General features: G+C 44.0%; 1 protein-coding gene across 6 annotated transcripts in view; it reads right to left on the bottom strand.

Moving 5' to 3' along the window:
- Positions 1–6,162: 6,162 nt before the first annotated feature.
- The window catches only part of AMMECR1L (AMMECR1 like), a 32,991-nt gene continuing 20,902 nt past the window's right edge, over positions 6,163–18,251 (bottom strand). For 5 of the 6 annotated variants that reach the window (XM_072788700.1, XM_072788699.1, XM_072788703.1 and 2 more), the window contains 5 exons: positions 14,918–15,028; positions 14,497–14,611; positions 13,769–13,859; positions 11,470–11,566; positions 6,163–9,779 (listed from right to left, as the gene is read on the bottom strand). In XM_072788700.1, the coding sequence (XP_072644801.1) occupies positions 9,668–9,779; positions 11,470–11,566; positions 13,769–13,859; positions 14,497–14,611; positions 14,918–15,028 (526 nt within the window). In that variant the 3' untranslated portion in view covers positions 6,163–9,667. Of the gene's footprint in view, positions 9,780–10,481; positions 10,536–11,469; positions 11,567–13,768; positions 13,860–14,496; positions 14,612–14,917; positions 15,029–18,251 lie in introns of all 6 variants that reach the window. The other variant, XM_072788704.1, reaches the window with a different exon arrangement.

Raw genomic sequence — 18,251 nt, 5'->3', positions numbered from 1 at the left:
GAGGTCGGGTGGGCGTGGCCGGCGGGGGCGGATGGGCGTGGCCGGCGGGGCGGGTGGGCGTGGCCGGCGGGGCGGGTGGGCGTGGCCGGCGGGAGGGCAGGAGAGGAGGCCGGTGTGGGAGGCGCGGACGCCCCTTCCTAGTCCCGCGAGGCTACCTGCGTGGCTCGTGCTGTGCCCGGTTACTTGTCCTCGGCGAGCCTCGGCCTCTGCGTCTTGAGGGGTCGTAAGGTTGTGGGTGGGGTTCAGACCCCGGGAGCTCCCGTTGTGGACGGAGGGTTAGTGGCCCTGAAAACGTACAGGGGACTTTCTTGCAGCGCTTTAAGTCACTTAAACCACTGATTAGGGTGGCTGGCTAGTGGGTGGTTGTGACTCTTGATCTCAGGGTTGCGAGTTCGCGTTCCACATGCAGTGTAAGGGTCACGTAAAAATAAAATCTTAAAAATTAATTTGGGACCGCCTGGCTGGCTCAGTGGGAAGAGCGTACGACTCTTGATCTCGGGCCACCTTGGGTGTAGAGATTACTAAAAATAAATAAACTTAAAAGAATTATTTGTAGTGGATTATTCCGATGCTTCCAAGCAGCTGGAGAGTGATGCTGACAGTCCTTTAATTCATCTGTTGAAACATTTGGATGATACGTAGAAAAGTAAGCCAATCCGGAGCACCTGGGTGGCCGGCGGTCGAGCGCTTGCCTTTGGCTCAGGGCGTGACCCCGGGGTCCCGGGATCGAGTCCCGCGTCGGGCTCCCCGCAGGGAACCTGCTTCTCCCTCTGCCTGTGTCTCTGCCTCTGTGTGTGTCTCTTACGAAAAAATAATCTTTTTTAAAAATGAATTAAGATGTTGCCAGAGAAGAATATGTGCTTGTATTCCTTTGATTTATAAATATAATAACTTTTATAAAATTAATTTGTATATTTCCAGTAGAAATATGTTGGGTAGAATAATAGATTATATAGCATAGCCAGAGCTTATGACTGTTTCCAAGTGGTTTCCTACACAGTTCATTAGAGGCACAGGACAGAAGTCCTGACATGTCTGGAGACATGAAGCCACTTGGCGTCAGAAATGGGCCTGGAACTCAGTGTAGACCTCTCTTCCATCTGTCCATCCAGCAGGCCCTTACAGAGCACCTAATGCCTACCATGTGGTGGCTCAAGAAACACCCAACACTTGGTCTCCTGCACACACACATCAGGAGAGAAGTCAACAGGTGAAGAAGAAAGGAGAAAATGTTTCACGAGGTGGTTTGTCTACAACATTTTCATTCAGAAAACCATTATAAACATTTATGTTGAAAGCCCTGGGGTTGAAAAGATGACTCAGTCATAAATCTGTCCCTACAAGGAGATCACCAGACAGTAGTTGATGCAAGATGTGGACTTCTTTCCATAATGAAAGAAAGTGGTAAGTAGTAAGACAAAAGAAAGTCAAGGAAAATGCTATAGAAGGATCCCTAGAGAAGAAAGTCACTTCTGGTTGCGGGTAGGTGAGTCACAAGAGATCAGAGGAGTAGGGGCTGGCACTGGGACTACTCTTTAACATTTAATCAGACAGAGATGGGGGAGGAGTAATATGAAGTTAACAGGTACATAAGAGGAATATTTACTCTTTAAGGTAATTTCCTATTTCAGTTTCCTTAAACGTCATTTTCATTATATCATTCTTGGGAAATGAAGGAAATATAGTAATTATACAGAACTTATATAAACAAATGTTTGTTGTGTTATTAATATTGCTATGTCATTTTTTCAATCAAAATAACAATTTACACTTTTTGGTTTACTTCTCGAACCTCTTACGGACTGAATCACTATCTTTCCTAGACCTCGGTGTTCTGCCCTAGTATAGTATGTTTCCCAGTATGTTATGGTATGTTTCCCAGTTCTCCATACACTTAAAGTTAATGTACAGAATCTCCCAATTTAAGCTATTCTCTCATAAATTAAAAAAAAATTATTGGCACCTGCTGCTGCAAGGAAGTCTGCTGGTAAGTGCCTCCAAAGGAAGCCAACGGAATAAACATGTAACCCTCTCCCTTGTGCTATTAATACAATGTCTAGAAATACAAAGGAATGGGGTACATAGGGGTGGGAGGAGGTTGTGTGATTCTGCAAACAGCCCTTGACTATCAGGTACAAAAACTTCAAGAGGAAAAAACAAAAAAAAAAAAACTTCGAGGGCTGCCCTGAAAGTCCCACTCTTAGATTCTAAAGCCCATGTGGCCTGTGGCACTGGTACAGGGCAGTGAGCCCTGTGCTGGCACTATTAGACTACCTGAAAGGCCCTCTCTTCTTGAGGTCAAGCTGGGCTGACTTCAGCGTCCACCTCTTTCAGAAAGCCTGTCTTGACTTGAAGGGCTGAGCGTAGTTATGCTGCCTCCTTTCGCATGTCCAGAGTGGCTTAGGGTTCCAAGAGGGTTTGATACTTGCCCAGTCGTCCCCACCTACATCTGGCATTGGGTAACAGTCTGGAGAGTCACAGTCATCCAGCCTCTGCAGGAGTGTATTGGGGCTTGGACAAAGCCTTCCCAGCAGGCTGTCTCAGAGGTTCACGGTCCCATCACAAAGCAGGACATATGGCTCAGAATAGTATTAGGTTGTCTGGCTCATAAATAGCAAGACCAAGACTTGAGCTCAGGCCTATCAGACTGCCAGCCTAAAGATTCCAGTGTCAGCATCCTGGGTTACTTCTTTGGTTAGGAACCAGGATAGGATCAAAGAAAGAATGGCTGTACTGGGGGTAGCAGGTGGGAGGTCAGATTGGCAGCAGGAACTTGAGTGGTTGACGATGAATTTGAGACCTCTTTCCTGTTCAGTTCTTCAAGCCCAGAGGTACAGTCTTGAAACTGGAGGGGTCATTGTTTTTCAGTTTGTTCTAGCATACAGAACTTCCTGGAATCAGAGAATAAGGAGCAGGAAGAGATCCTAGAATCCTTGTCAGAGCTTCATTTTAGAATGAGGAAAACACGCAGAAGGGGCAGCACTTGTATTACGTTCCTCAGGACACTACTGTGATTCTTTGTATAGTAGTCATTCAAAGGCCTTCAAGGGGATCCCTGGGTGGCGCAGCGGTTTGGCGCCTGCCTTTGGCCCAGGGCGCGATCCTGGAGACCCAGGATCGAATCCCACGTCGGGCTCCCGGTGCATGGAGCCTGCTTCTCCCTCTGCCTGTGTCTCTGCCTCTCTCTCTCTCTCTCTGTGACTATCATAAATAAATAAAAATTAAAAAAAAAAACAAAAAAAAACAAAGGCCTTCAAGTAGCTTACTGAATAGGATCTCAAGGCCAAGGTCAGATCTTTGATCTGGAAGCAGCTTTAGAGCACCTACCCCATCCCCAAAATTAGCCCCACTGATCTCTGATCAGGTGGCTTAGTGGCTTAGTTCACATGGTTAAAATAGCACATTTTAGGGCACCTGGGCAGCTCAGTCAGTTAAGCATCTGTCTTCGGCTCAGGTCATGATCCCAGGGGTCTGGGGTCGAGCCCCATGTTGGGCTCCCAGCTCAGCGGGGAGTCTGCTTCTCCCTAGCCTTCTGTGTGCCCTCTCTCTCAAATAAAATCTCTCTCTTTTTTTTTTTTGGATTTTATTTATTTATTCATGAGAGGCACAGAGAAAGAGAGAGAGAGAGAGAGAGGCAGAGACATAGGCAGATGGAGAAGCAGGTTCCATGCAGAGAGCCCGATGTGGGACTTGATCCTAAGACTCCAGGATCACGCCCTGAGCCGAAGGCAGACGCTCAACCACTGAGCCACCCAGGTGTCCCAAATAAAATAGTTTTTTAAAAAAGATACATAAAATTGATAAAATGGCAAATTTTAGGTTATACATATTTTACCACCACCACCATCACCACACATACACAAACCAACAAAAAACCCAATGATACGGAATTCCATGATGTTTAAGTGCAGGTTGTATTATAATATGGAACAGAGGATTCCTGGGTGGCTCAGCAGGTTTAGCACCTGCGTTGGGCCTAGGGCGTGATCCTGGAGTCCCGGGATCAAGTCCCACATCAGGCTCCCTGCATGGAGCCTGCTTCTCCTGCCTGTGTCTCTGCCTCTCTCTCTGTCTCTCATGAATACATAAAATTTAAAAAATATGTATAATATGGAACAGTAATTTCTGGAACCAAAATTTGTCTTTAAGAAACAGAGAATCTGGGCAGCCCGGGTGGCTCAGAGGTTTAGCGCTGCCTTCAGCCCAGGGCCTGATCCTGGAGACCTGGGATCAAGTTCCACATCAGGCTCCCTGCATGGAGTCTGCTTCTCCCTCTGCCTGTCTCTCTCTCTCTCTCTATGAATAAATAAAATCTTAAAACAAAAAAAAAAAGAAACAGAATCTAGGGTGTCTGGGTAGCATGGTTGGTTAAGTGTCTCACTCCCGGTTTCAGCTCAGGTAGTGAGTGATCTCAGGGTTTTAAGATCGAGCCCCATGTCTGCACTTAGCACAGAGTCCACTAAGACTCTCTCCCCCTCTCCCCCTTCTCCCTGTTCTCTCTCTCAAAAATTTTCTTTAAAGATTTTATTAATGAGAGACATAGACACAGAGAGAGGCAACATAGGCAGAGGGAGAAGTAGGCTCCCTGTGGGCAGCCAGGTGTGGAACTCGATCCCAGGACCCTGGGATTAAGCCCTGAGTTAAAGGCAGATGCTCAACTACTGAGCCACCCAAGTGCCCCACAAATAAATAAATCTTTTTTTTTTTTAAAGATTTTATTTATTCATGAGAGAGAGATTGAGAGAGAGAGAGAGAGAGAGAGAGGCACAAGAGAACCCACCCAGGGGTTCCCCCGACAAATAAATCTTTTTTTTTTTTTTAAGATTTTTATTTATTTATTCATGAGAAACACAGAGAGAGAGAGCGCGTCAGAGACACAGGCAGAAGAAGGCGGCTCCATGCAGGGAGCCCGACGTGGGACTCGATCCTGATACTCCAGGATCACGCCCTGGGCCAAAGTTAGGCGCTCAACTGCTGAGCCACCTAGGCTTCCCCCAACAGATAAATCTTAAAACAACAACAACAACAAAAAACAAATACAATCCTCACACACGCCAGTGTTATCACCAATTTCTGTGTTTGAACAGTTGCTTGTAGTCTATTTCCAAATTATCTAACTCTGACAGCATGCATTCCTGCAGCCATAGGCTGAGTTCTGCTAAGGGCCTCCAAACTGGGTATCTTTGAAAAAAAAAAAAAAAATTACATCCCTACAAATAAAGATTTAACTTTAAGACTGACAATCCCAGCACTATGTATTTGTTTGAAAAATTATTCTGGGCCAAAATAGTGAAAATCTTCAAACACATCCTTTCTGGGCCCTCCAAAATAAATGTTTCCCTTTAAGGTTAGAGCATATCAATATGTTCCAGGGTCTCTGCTTGGATTAATATTATCTTAAATTTGAGCATCCCTCCCTCATTTTTAGCTTTTTGAATAAGATTACTTTCAAAGGGAAAGCTAATTGAAACTACGAAACCTTCTTTATAGGAAAATCCAAAAATTTTTAAAGATTTATTCATGAAAAGCAGCGAGAGGGAGAGATAGACAGACACAGAGACATAGGCAGAGGGAGAAGCAGGCTCCATGCAGGGAGCCCAATGCAGGACTTGATCCTGGATCCCAGGATCACCACCTGAGCCGAAGGCAGACACTCAACCACTGAGCCACCCAGGCACCCTGGAAAACCCAAATTTTAAAGAGTTCATGAACCTACGTTCAGGAAACTTGGTTCTAAAAAAGCCAGTGGCATTGCCCCCAAAAATACAAGCGCAAATAAAAAAAGTATGTTGAGGATCATGGACACCACACAAAATACACAGGCTAAAAAGTACCATCTGGTTGGTGGTCTTCCAAAAATAAGATTGGGGGACCTGGGTGGCTCAGTTGGTTAAGTGTCTGCCTATGGTCAGGTTTAGATCATGATCCCAGGATCCTAGGATTGAGCCTTCTTCAAGGGAAGCCTGCTTCTCCCTGCCACTTTCCCCCTCCCCGTGCCCCGATTATGCACATGCTCTAACAAAAGCTTAGAAAGATTGTTAGGGGTGCCTGGCTGGCTCAGCTGGAGTATGCGACTCTTGGTATTAGGGTGGTGGGTTTGAGCCTCACATTGGGTGGAGAGATAACTGAAATAAACCTTAAAAAAAAGTCAGGACAAAGAACAATTTTTACCCATTATGATTTATTCTCTACAATACTTCGTTAAAGAGTTCAATGATTTGCACTCAGAAGTTATATAGCCAAGAGGCAACCAAGTGTAATACAAAGAATTGGTCTGAAGTCTTTGCACTGAAGGCCATACAAAGTCTCTTGCTTCAGGAAAGTAAGAATGAAAATAAACAAAACGAACACATAGCTCCCTAGGCTCCAGAATTTCAATAGAAAACAGCATCAACAGTTAGTGAAAGTGTAGGTGTTAACATATCATGGAAAATAGGTTGTGCAAATATTAAAATTAACACCCAGGACTTCTGTATAGATGATTTTTATTATAAACAATAAAATATATGTAATGTCTCAACTACAAACCTTTCATGTTGAAAGGGTCTCTAACATGAGTTGCTTTAATATTATGAAGCGAAAAAGTTTAAGAACCTCACAGTGGAAACAATCCAACACCGACAAATCCTAATGATCAAAGACATTCTCTTTTAATTAACATAAAACAAGGACAATTCATAATTACAGAGAGAATGTCCTAGCTGTGGGTATTATGAGACAAGCCAACTTTCCAGACCAAAAGGCACTCACAGCTAGGGATGAAACGAACTCCAAACCGAAGCAGCCCATGCGGGCTGGCTCCTTAACAGCAATTACCTACTGCTCAGCTAGAGCAGTGCCCCAAAACAAAGTAAACACCAAGCAGAAAACATTCTCTTCTTTTCGGACCTGCCACTCCCACCACAGGTACCAGCCACCTTCATCACTGCTTTGGTCAAGCGTGTGGAAGGCAGTTCAGTCCTAGTTCGGAGCCGTCATCTCCCTATGCAAAGCTGCCACATGGATGATCCAGACTTAGTATTTTTTCCTGAGAGCCACCTGCCACACATCTTCATGAGGTGACCGTGACCGTACACTTCCAGACCGCTTCCTGACTAGGCCCCATTCAGGACAGACACCAACACTGGCATTCCTCACGGGGCCAAATGGTTTTCCTTGGTCAACTCCTGAGTCCCCCTGACAAGGCCAGAGGGACCTGAGCATCTCCATTGCTGGACTTGTATGGGAGCATGAGGGAATGTGCAGGGAGTAAGGCTTCTTCACTCCAAAACCACTGAGCCCACTTCAGTGTGGTGCTGGGCTAACTCAGCCCAATTCTTGTGCACTGATTTTTTTCTCCCCATTTCGTGGGTTTTTAAAATTTCTGTTCACTTACTTAAATGGCAGGTATCCTACCCCACCCTCAATAAAATAAAATAAAAAACATACTATACATTGGGGAAGACAAATAGGGCAACAATTCTACAAGAAAAAAATAGGCTTGAAGAACATGGCACTGTAGTAAATGCTTGCATGACCAGTCTCACTGAGCGTGCTCAGGGGTGAAAGTTTAGCACCAATTTTTTTGCTTTTTTAATCTTTAGAAATTAAACACAACTTTTAACACAGAACATTTGAACAGTAATGAGTGTAGCCCTATGTATCAATACTGTTGTACAAATTGGAGGTGGGTGGTTTAGTCCAGAGCTGACCACCCTGACATCAATCCATGGCACCTAAGAGTAACTATCGTCACATTTGTTTGTAACAAGACATTTATTATTCTCAGCAGCAGGAAATCACGAAATAATCCCTTCATCTTCAAAAGCTTTTTTTCATTAACCTTGCAAGGGAAAAGTGGCAGGATGCGAGAAGGCAGCACGACGTAAGATGGTGTGGTGCGGCTGGACATGGGCATCCTGAGGTCAGCCCACTTCCCTTGCACATTCTGTATCCTCATGAATAACAACAGAGGATTTGCCAAGCAAATCTGCTCACCCTCATCCATTTCTTCCAAGAAATGAGCCAGCAATGCCTAGAAAGGCACGTGTGTCGTTTCTTGGATTATGTCTCTATTCCCCCTCCTCCATTCCTGGCAGAAGAAAACTAAAAAATTTCTTTTGATTTGGATATTTGCCCATTTTGGAAAGCCACACCACCACCACATAAACTTTGAAAAATAAATTAAATCAAAACAATTGTGTTCACTGGATTGACACCCAATCCGCTTCAAGAGTTCTCTAAGCATGTTGTTGAAAACCAGTGTATCACTCTCTGGGTCCTTTCTTCCAACTGGCCACCTCTTCCTGTGAATCCTTTCAGCAGTACCTCTATGACAATGTTTCCAAAGCATCTTCCAAGTCCCCAGCTTCTATGAACTCTGCCACCAAATGAGGGAAGAATAGGCAAGAGGGAGGAGAAACTTGCTGACAGCTATTTGGAATCAGCAACAATGGGGAAGGGAAATATGCCACAAGAAAGTCTGAATGACCTAGAATACAATGAACCATTTGGAACTTTGCCATGGTGGGATGAAGATTCCCAGCATGTTAGGCAAGATAAAGATTTCATCTTAATTACACAGCTTTGTTCTAAAGTCCTGGAAAGGACTGAAACAGCAATAGTCTTCCCACTTCTCCAGGCAAACTAGACAAAAGAACTTCTCTGCTTAAAGGTCCCTCGGGATGTCTGCTTGAAAAGAAAAACAACTCGGAGACCCTGGATTTTCTCCTATGATAACGTGTCCTTCTAAAGCCCAACCCAAGTGCTTGTTGGAACATCTATACCTTCTGAGAACCTAGATCCAGCTATAGGCACTGCTACCAGTAGAGGAGTGAGGTAGCCGGGTGGTAAGGAAGAGGTCTCTCCTTTCTCACTGCATGCAGCGATGATTTCAGGACCTCCTATGGGCATCCCAGTCCAGTCCTCAGCAGGCTACACCACAGAGCTCTGTTCAATACCAGGAGACTCAATGCAGGAAGAGTGCCAGAAAATCCAACTGAAAGTGGGATGAGAATTAAAACCTTCGAGGCTAATTGAGCAATGAGATCTACAACGCCATCCAAAGGGCTTCCGATCTTGATGTGGGTCTCTGTCCAGGAGCCTCAGAGGACTCATGGTGCCCACGTTTAACCCTAACATGGCGTCCGCTTATGAAGCATGGAGGTTGTGATCAACTCTTGGTACGCAATAAACTGGAAGTTTAAAAAAGGAATTTAAAACAACCTAAAAATGTTTCTTGTTGGTCTCCGTTGCCCAGACTGCCAGGGGAATACATCTACTTGATCTGGGGAGTCTGTAGGGGTGTGTGTGGGGTAAGCCTTCATGGACCACCAATTCTGGCTTCCACTGTGTGGCCACCACACAGGTGGCAAATCACCAGTGGCACCTGCATGCCAAGGGTCTTCTGAACCCACACGGTAATTCTCACTAGTCATGGAGGAGCCCCAATCCAACGGAACCCCATATTGAGGAAAGGCTGAGATAAGGCTTGGGCCCCTCAAGTTCTGTTTCATTCAGTACAACCCCTCCCTCTCAGTCAGCTGGAGGCAGACTTGGCAACGGAAGCTAGCATCATAAAATGGTGCAGTAATAGAAGTAACTGGACCAGGAAGAGGAGGCATCTGCTCCAATGATGTCATAGCCATTGGTGGCCACAGGGGGGTGGGACTGGTCATGCAGCCGTGTGTCAGGAGTAATGATTGTAGAGGGGCGGGGCATGAAGAGTGCCATTCTGGAAACAGTGCTGTCGAGAAGCAATATACTCTGCATAACTGATTGTCACCTTCTCACTTCGGTACCTGCGTAAGGAAATAGGAAAGGGTATTAGGAACCTCAAATCCTTCATCTTGTAAAGTCACTCAGCAGAGAAAACCAAAAGCTTATTCCACATTTTGAAAGAATAAAATGGAAGACCAAGAGCAATCTTACTTACAGAAAATGAAAGACAGCACAAGAAAACAATGTTGTTATTACAAATGAACAAGATGAAAAAGCACAATCACAATTCACCCCGAGAATGTATTTTCTGCACATCCCACCTTTAAACACTACTTATCATCAGGCTGCTCTTAAGCAATCTGCTACTGGGGTCTGCATGAAGAATGTCAAGGTCAAATTACACGGGTGGCAGATTGGAAGATGGCTATACCAATGCCCAGTGCAAACTGCGTATCTACTGCATAAAATGTGATAAATTTGACAGAAATGCAACCTCAATTTGTGGAAAAGCAACAAACAAGTTATTTATAACTAAAAGGGGCACAGGTACCTAATTCTGAGTCAAATTCTGATGAAGCAGGTTAAAGGATCCTGGGGCTATATAGGACGGGTCTCAATTCCCAGATGAATATGCCATATCATATCACAGGGTCATCAGAACAGAATTCATAGCACTTTGGCTTTGCTCTGGAAAGAGCCATGAGTCAGGATGCGAAGCATGGGGTGTTACAAACCTATGGAGCCTACTACAGACCACAGGAGCTGGGTGTGACAATCCTTACCCAGAGCCATCTCTTTCCCACTGTAATCACTCCTCCACTGCAAGGTGATTATTCCTGAATTTTGACAGGGAAATGGCTGTTCAAATAAATTATAATAATAATAATAATAATAATGCTTTGTATTTGAAGTTTTTTTTTTCTTTTTCTTTTTTTGGAATCCAAAGCATTTCAAAAACACTGGGTTATCTTCCAAATAGACCTGTGAGGTTAGTATGATTATTCAGTATTTTACAGATGAGGAGGCCAAAAGAGGCCCACAGAAGCCCACAGAAGCTAAACCTCTCAGTGTTTCCGATTTCAGTAGGGATGGCAAGAGAACTGACATCTACTGACCACCTATAATTATTGCCTGGCCCTGGGCTAGAAATTCTTCATACATTACCTTACCACACTCTAAAACAACCCCAAGGCATTATCATTCACTTCTTACATACAGGAAAACCACCCCACCCCTTGCCACTCCACCCTGCCCAGAGGCACAGTCAGGCAGCGGTGGTGCCGGGATTCAGACTCCCAAGTCCCTGTGCTTCTACTACAAGAGGCAGCCTCCCCCAACAAGCTGGGTGTTTCCTTCTAAGCTCTGTAAAAAGCACTGTCTTCCTATTCTGTTAACAAGGCACCTGTATCCCCTGACACATGACTGCTGGTGACTTCAACTGACCCTGGACCTCTGCACTGAGAGCCTTTGTTGCTGACCTTGGTCTGCCCTCTTATCCTCCCGACCAGTGGGTCTGGCGAAGACATCCACCACCTGATCACCGCCTAAACTCTGCTCGGGCTCTGCCATCAGCTCAGCTGCAGAGATGCCCAGGATGCTGGGAAGTCTTGCCTTTGCTGCCACTGCTTCCTCCCAGCTTAAATCTGACCCATATTTCTTTAGTTTAGGGACATTAGCAGAGAAATTTTTTTCTAGCCCTTTCCAACAAAAGTATCCTTCATCCAACCCAAACTAAATTAAAATGACAAGGAAAATGAGACAGTGGGTTACCTGGTAAGTTTGATCGTTTTTCTGAATTCACTGGTAATTGGAGCCTTAAAGCCACCTTTCCTGAGCAAGGAGTCTATTGTCTGGATCTGATCCCAGTCTGAGGAGGAGAGGCACACTGAGATCAGTGCACAATGACACAAGAGTAGGGTATGTTCTCACACAGCAAGAAAAGAGAAGCAGCCAGATCTGCTAGGGTCAAAGTGATCTCCCTAGAGCCCCTTCTGCCTCACTGATATCCAAGTAGAATCTCTGAGACATGAGACAATAACCTGACATACACCATAATGGCTGTCCCCCGGCCCTGTTCCTGTGTCTTTCCTGTTAGATGTGATCCTAGTATAATCATCTAGGAACAAACATGGTCTCAACTTAAAACTGGCCTGCGGGCCTACTACTGGTAACCAAGGCTATTCTATGAGAGGGAAGAATTCAAATTCTGCAGCCTGCATTCCTTTGTGTGGCCTTCCTTTATTTTGATCATTTCTGGGAGTCCTGTTTTCTATTACAGAGACTGATAGCAGGAAGAAAGCTATTCCTTCATGAAGGACAGAAATGGTGTTCATGTATACATTGCTGTGTTGTTCCTGCACATTTTTAACAGATAAAACCAAACACATCAGACTGAAAACCAAAAAGAAACTCCTAAATAACCTCCAATTTTTAAATTTTGCCAATCAATTTTCAAACGGCACAGATAATCTGATTATCTATATTATCACCACATCTCACTATTGGGAAATATTGATGGTGTTTCTCCTTATAAAAAAATGTTAGACTTACGGCCTCAAAGTGGCCAAAAGGCTTCCCTTTTATGCCACACCCACACTACTTTTGAAAAAGTTTAAACACAACCATGATGGAAACCAATGAAGGCAACCACTCTCCACATAATTAATTCATTGATACAGTGAACTGGATATTTCTCTCTACTCTAGGTTCACACTGTGTGTTTTACGTATTACTTTCAGAAACAGACAAGAAAGGAGGAAGGGAGGGTGAGAGGGACGAGGAGAAGAGAGAAAAGAAAGAAAACTGGGTTACATACCATAGAAACACTAAAAGGTATTCTCCTAAACATGCTTTTTTAAATTTTTTTTAAAGATCCTATTTATTTATTCATGAGAGACAGAGGGGGGGGGGGGGCAGAGACACAGGAAGAGGGAGAAGAAGGCTCCATGCAGGGAGCCTGACATGGGACTCGATCCCGGGTCTCCAGGATCACGCCCTGGGCTGAAGGCGGCGCTAAACCGCTGAGCCACCGGGGCTGTCCTCCTAAACATTCTTTTAAAGAGAAAACCTACAATAGCCAAACTGTGGAAGGAGCCTCGGTATCCATCGAAAGATGAATGGATAAAGAAGATGTGGTCTATGTATACAATGGAATATTCCTCAGCCATTAGAAACAACAAATACCCACCATTTGCTTCAATGTGGATGGAACTGGAGGGTATTATGCTGAGTGAAATGAGTCAATCGGAGAAGGACAAACATTATATGTTCTCATTCATTTGGTGAATATAAATAATAGTGAAAGGGAATAGAAGGGAAGGGAGAAGAAATGGGTAGGAAATATCAGAAAGGGAGACAGAACATAAAGACTCCTAACTCTGGGAGACGAACTGGGGGTGGTGGAAGGGGAGGAGGGCGGGGGGTGGGGGTGAATGGGTGACGGGCACTGAGGGGGGCACTTGACGGGATGAGCACTGGCTGTTATTCTGTATTTTGGCAAATTGAACACCAATAAAAAATTAAAAAATAAAAAAATAAAGAGAAAACCTACCCTACTCACCTCCTACCTTTACTGTCCCATTATAAAAACTTTTTAACTACCAAGTTCTTTAAAAAAAAAAAAAAATTATGTTTTGCTTTTTTCCCCAAGTATAACATTGTTTAATAATTAAAGACCAATAAAGTTCAAAATCCACTGGTATGGGCAAGTCCCCTTTACAATGAACTCCATAACATGGTCCAGTTGGTTGCTGGAACTTTGCTACAATTACCACTAGTTTTTGGGGCCAAGGAACAAAACTTTTTACTGAGAAAGTGAAATGCGGGTGTGAGTAAGGCCAAGTCTTTTTTTTTTTTTTAAGGCCAAGTCTTTACCCCTTTTCTTCCCCAGCTCTTGCATTTTGGGGGAATTTATTTCACATCCTGTAAGACTTTGATAAACAATAAGAGGAAGAAAGGCACTTATTCTTAGTTGCAGTTAGGCTGAAAGACAACACATCCCACTTTCCTGCCTTTACATGGCAACACTATGAATAGTATCCTTCATTGAAATGCCATTTGTCCAACTTACCTTGTTCCTTAGCAACCTCAGGTAAATATGTGGCTGTACGTTTGACGCCTTTTTCATTGATGAATTCAATTCGAATCCCATGGACCCCTACCTACAGAAAAAGTAACCAAATGAAGGGCATTTACTTACTCTAATGGAACTTCAAACATCCACATTTAATTGACATTTTCCCCTGACCAGCTTGATCCAAGTCTGAGAAAAGGAGAAACTACTGCTTTTCATGACTAACTCTTTCCCCTTAGGTATAGAAGCCAAAGTAACTTTAGCTTAAGGGAAGCAACACGTTTACATGTAGCCACCTCTCCCAAGTATAAAGATTCTTTCAACAGCTCATCCAATAATCTGGAGTATTCCATCTTTAATCTATTCCATTAAACAGACAACAGGGTTTTGATCTAGGCTCATAACTCCTCATAACAACTTTTACTCAAGGGCTTACCAAGAGGGATCTGGAATGCTCTCTTTATCCCCAGTATCATTTCCTATTAGACGTGGGAGAAGGCTATGGAACAGAGTGGACTGGGAAGACACGGGAAAAGAAGATTTCACGTTTTTTCCTACTTCTAGGATCACAGCACCTTTCCTGTCACCTATGTGGCCCCCAACTGCTTCCAAACTCAGCTTTCACATTCTTATACCCTCTCTCAATGAAGGAGATACATTACCATGTACTAACCCGAACCCAAATGCAACGAGAGATGCAGAGTTCCAAATGCGGCTGTTCTCACCTCCCAGTCCAGGTAATCACTGGCATCCTCAAAGTTAGTAAGGAGGGAGACAGAGCAGAAAAGTTTAGGCAGCTCCTCTCGGGTCAGGGGGGGAAATCGGCTGTCCTTAAGTGCACTGGAGGGGGACAGAAAACAAAGTGAGGCTGCTCTGGAGCCAGAAGCCAACATTACGTGCCCGAATATTTATGAATCCTGAGCTATGCAGAGAATATTGATTATCCATCAGCACTAATATGCTAAAAATAACTTGATGCTATTAATTGCCTACACAACTGATAAGTGACTCACCAGATTAAAGTCCCATACTTCCTGATTACCAAAAAGAGAACACTCAAACTTTATCACTTAGAAGAAACAAAGTCAAGCAGTTGTTTTCAATTCTAGTCAACTTATCTACAGAGTTTATGTCTGGTGTCATTACCTGGTTAACGTGTATTCCCTGAGTCCTGAATGAAGATTCATGGCTGAGAAGGTCCCGATGCAGCCACGAAGCCGCTTGTCCCGCCCTGTCTTCCATGTCACAAAGAGCGGACTACAAAAGGAAACAAAAAACATTCTCCAGCCCCAAATCAATCATGGATAAGAACAAAACTTTTGCTTTCCCCTATTCATTTCCGTTATTCCCCAAAAAGGACTGTTTTCTGAATTGTGGCTATGCGAAGGACTCTGTCTTTCTGGGAATTGTGCAGTCTGTGGATGGAAGAGAGAGAGAGAGAGAGAGAGAGAGAGAAAGACAAGGCAGCATGAAGAAAGGCACTCTGTGTAGCCCTTCCTGTGGTCCTTGCTGATAGGTTTAATTCACTCTCAATTGTGCTACTTTCCTATTCCTCTGCCCAGCACCCAACTTCTTCTAATTTCCATGTCTTTCTCTTCTTCTTTATTCTATTTCTGGGAGTGTCCATGTTCCCCAGTTACATCCTTCATGAAGACACTGGGCCTGCATACTTTCTCCTCATTCCCCATAACCTCCCATTATTCCCATAATTATCTCTGCCCTTTGTCCTGCTCCAATGTCTCTGCAAGAAATTGTATTATTGGGATCCCTGGGTGGTGCAGCGGTTTGGCGCGGGCCTTTGGCCCAGGGCGCGATCCTGGAGACCCGGGATCTAATCCCACGTCAGGCTCCCGGTGCATGGAGCCTGCTTCTCCCTCTGCCTATGTCTCTGCCTCTCTCTCTCTCTCTCTGTGACTATCATAAATAAATAAAAATTAAAAAAAAAAAAGAAAGAAATTGTATTATTAGTAAAAGTTGCCACTTTCTGCTTCTAGACCAAAGTCATTAGATTGGTGGTAACAGACTTTTTAGAAACAGGTTATGGGGGATCCCTGGGTGGCGCAGCGGTTTAGCGCCTGCCTTTGGCCCAGGGCGCGATCCTAGAGACCTGGGATCGAATCCCACATCGGGCTCCTGGTGCATGGAGCCTGCTTCTCACCTCTGCCTGTGTCTCTGCCTCTCTCTCTCTGTCTCTGTGTGACTATCATAAATAAATAAAAATTAAAAAAAAAAAAAAAAACAGGTTATGGAACTGTCCCTTCATCCTGATATTTCCTCTATACTCCAATGCGGTTATTTCTTAGAGCAAAATCTAAAAAGCAACTTAAATTTTAGTTTCTTTTTTTTATTTTTTAAAGATTTTATTTATTCATGAGAGACAGAGAGAGAGAGAGGCAGAGACACAGGCAGAGGGAGAAGCAGGCTCCATGCAGGGAGCCTGACGTGGGACTCGATCCCTGGTCTCCAGAATCAGGCCCTGGACTGAAGGCGGCGCTAAACCGCTGAGCCACCTGGGCTGCCCAGCAACTTAAATTTTTAAAGCTGTTTACTTTGATTACTGTTTTAAAGCAGATCTGCTGCCTATCTTTTCCCTCCAGTAAATGCCTGAACAGCACCCAAAGTTATTGTCCCAAAACCTACTCAAAACCCCTCAAGAATTCCACTGTCTGGGCAGCCCTGGTGGCGCAGCGGTTTGGCACCGCCTGCAGCCCAGGGCGTGATCCTGGAGACCCTGGATCGAGTCCCACATCTCTGCATGGAGCCTGCTTCTCCCTCTGCCTGTGTCTCTGCCTCTCTCTCTCTCTCTGTGTCTCTATGAATGAATAAATAAAATCTTAAAAAAAAAAAAAAATTCCACTGTCTGTAGAATGGAAATACAAGCCCCTGAATATAAGCAACAACCCTTTCCCTGTAACACTGCAGCCACCACTCACTCTTCCAAATCCACATCCTTTTTGGTGGGACAAACTTGATCTTACTTAGGATAAAGGCTTAGGATCTTCACCTGTTCAATCAGGAATTTTCTGAGCACGGTATCCCATGGCAATACTTCCTAAAAAGTTAGCACATTTTTTCTCTACAGTTTCTCTCCTCTGACACAATCACATAGGAGTAACTTCCCCTCTACTTCTGCCCACAGAAGTATGCCAAACACATTGTTTAGCTTTGTGTGTGTGATTTGCCAACTTGGCAAGTCTCCCAAAAGTGAGGATTTTTTCTTCATAACCTCTCCACTCCCTGACCAGTGGGGCTATGTGTTGCTCTAATACGGCATTAACATTTGCAGAATAAATGATCTTAGGTCAATGAAATCTCCGAAAGCATCTCTTCAGTACTTTCTTAAAGCCAGTTCAAGGGTGCCTGGCTGGCTGAGTCAGTGGAATGTGTGACTTTTGATCTAAGGGTTGTGAGCTCCAACCCTGAGTTGGGTATGGAAACTACTTAAATCTTGGGCAGCCCGGGTGGCTCAGCGGTTTAGCACCACCTTCAGCCCAGGGTGTGATCCTGGAGACCCGGGATTAAGTTCCGTGTCAGGCTCCCTTCATGGAGCCTGCCTCTCCCTCTCTCTGTGTCTCTCATGAATAAATAAATAAAATCTTAAAAAAAAAAAAAAATCTTAAAAAAAAAAAAAACCAAAACAATAGCTAAACTATGGAGAGAGCCCACACATGTCCACTAACTGATGAATGATAAAGATGATATAGTGTGTACACACACACACACACCCCCCGGAATATTAGCCATAAAAAAGAATGAAACCTTGCCATTTGCAATGACACAGATGGAGCCAGAGTGTATTAACCTAAGTGAAGTTGGTCAGAGAAAGACAAAATACCATATAATCTCACTCATATGTGGAATTTAAGAAAGACAACAGATGAACATATGGGAAGGAGGAGGGAAATAAGTCCTAAAAGACTCTTAACCATAGAGAACAAACTAAGGGATAATAAAGGGAGTTAGGTGTGGGAATGGGTTAAATGGGTCATGAATATTAAGGAGGGCACTTGTAAGGCACCTGGGTGGTTCAGTTGGCTAAGCAACCAACTCCTTGGTTTTGGCGGGTGGGGGGGGGTGGGGGTTGGCTTGGGAGTTTCCCTGTGTCCTTCTCTCTCCCTGTGCCCCTCCCCAAGCTCACATACTCTAAAATAAATAAATAAATCTTAAAGAAGGGGGGGCATTTGTGATATTGAGCAATGGGATTGTATATGTGATGAATCACTGAATTCTACTCCAGAAACCAATACTGCACTGTATGTTAAGTACCTAAAGTTTAAATTAAATTAAAAAAAAAAAAAAAAAAAAAAAAAAGCCAGATCAGAGTTGCTTTCAATTCTGAAGAGGAAGAAAACTCTGTCATGGATTTCTTCACTCTACACATAAACTTATTTAAGTCACTGACACCTTCAGAGAGCTTAGGACAAATGATAGAGTCTTGAACTAAACACAGTACAGCAGAATCTGACATTCTTGGTGGGGT

This window comes from Canis lupus, chromosome 20, assembly GCF_048164855.1.
Source record: "Canis lupus baileyi chromosome 20, mCanLup2.hap1, whole genome shotgun sequence".
NCBI lineage: Eukaryota > Metazoa > Chordata > Mammalia > Carnivora > Canidae > Canis > Canis lupus.
The sequence above is the reverse complement of the archived record's forward strand: the minus strand, read 5'-3'. Positions and strand labels throughout refer to the sequence as shown.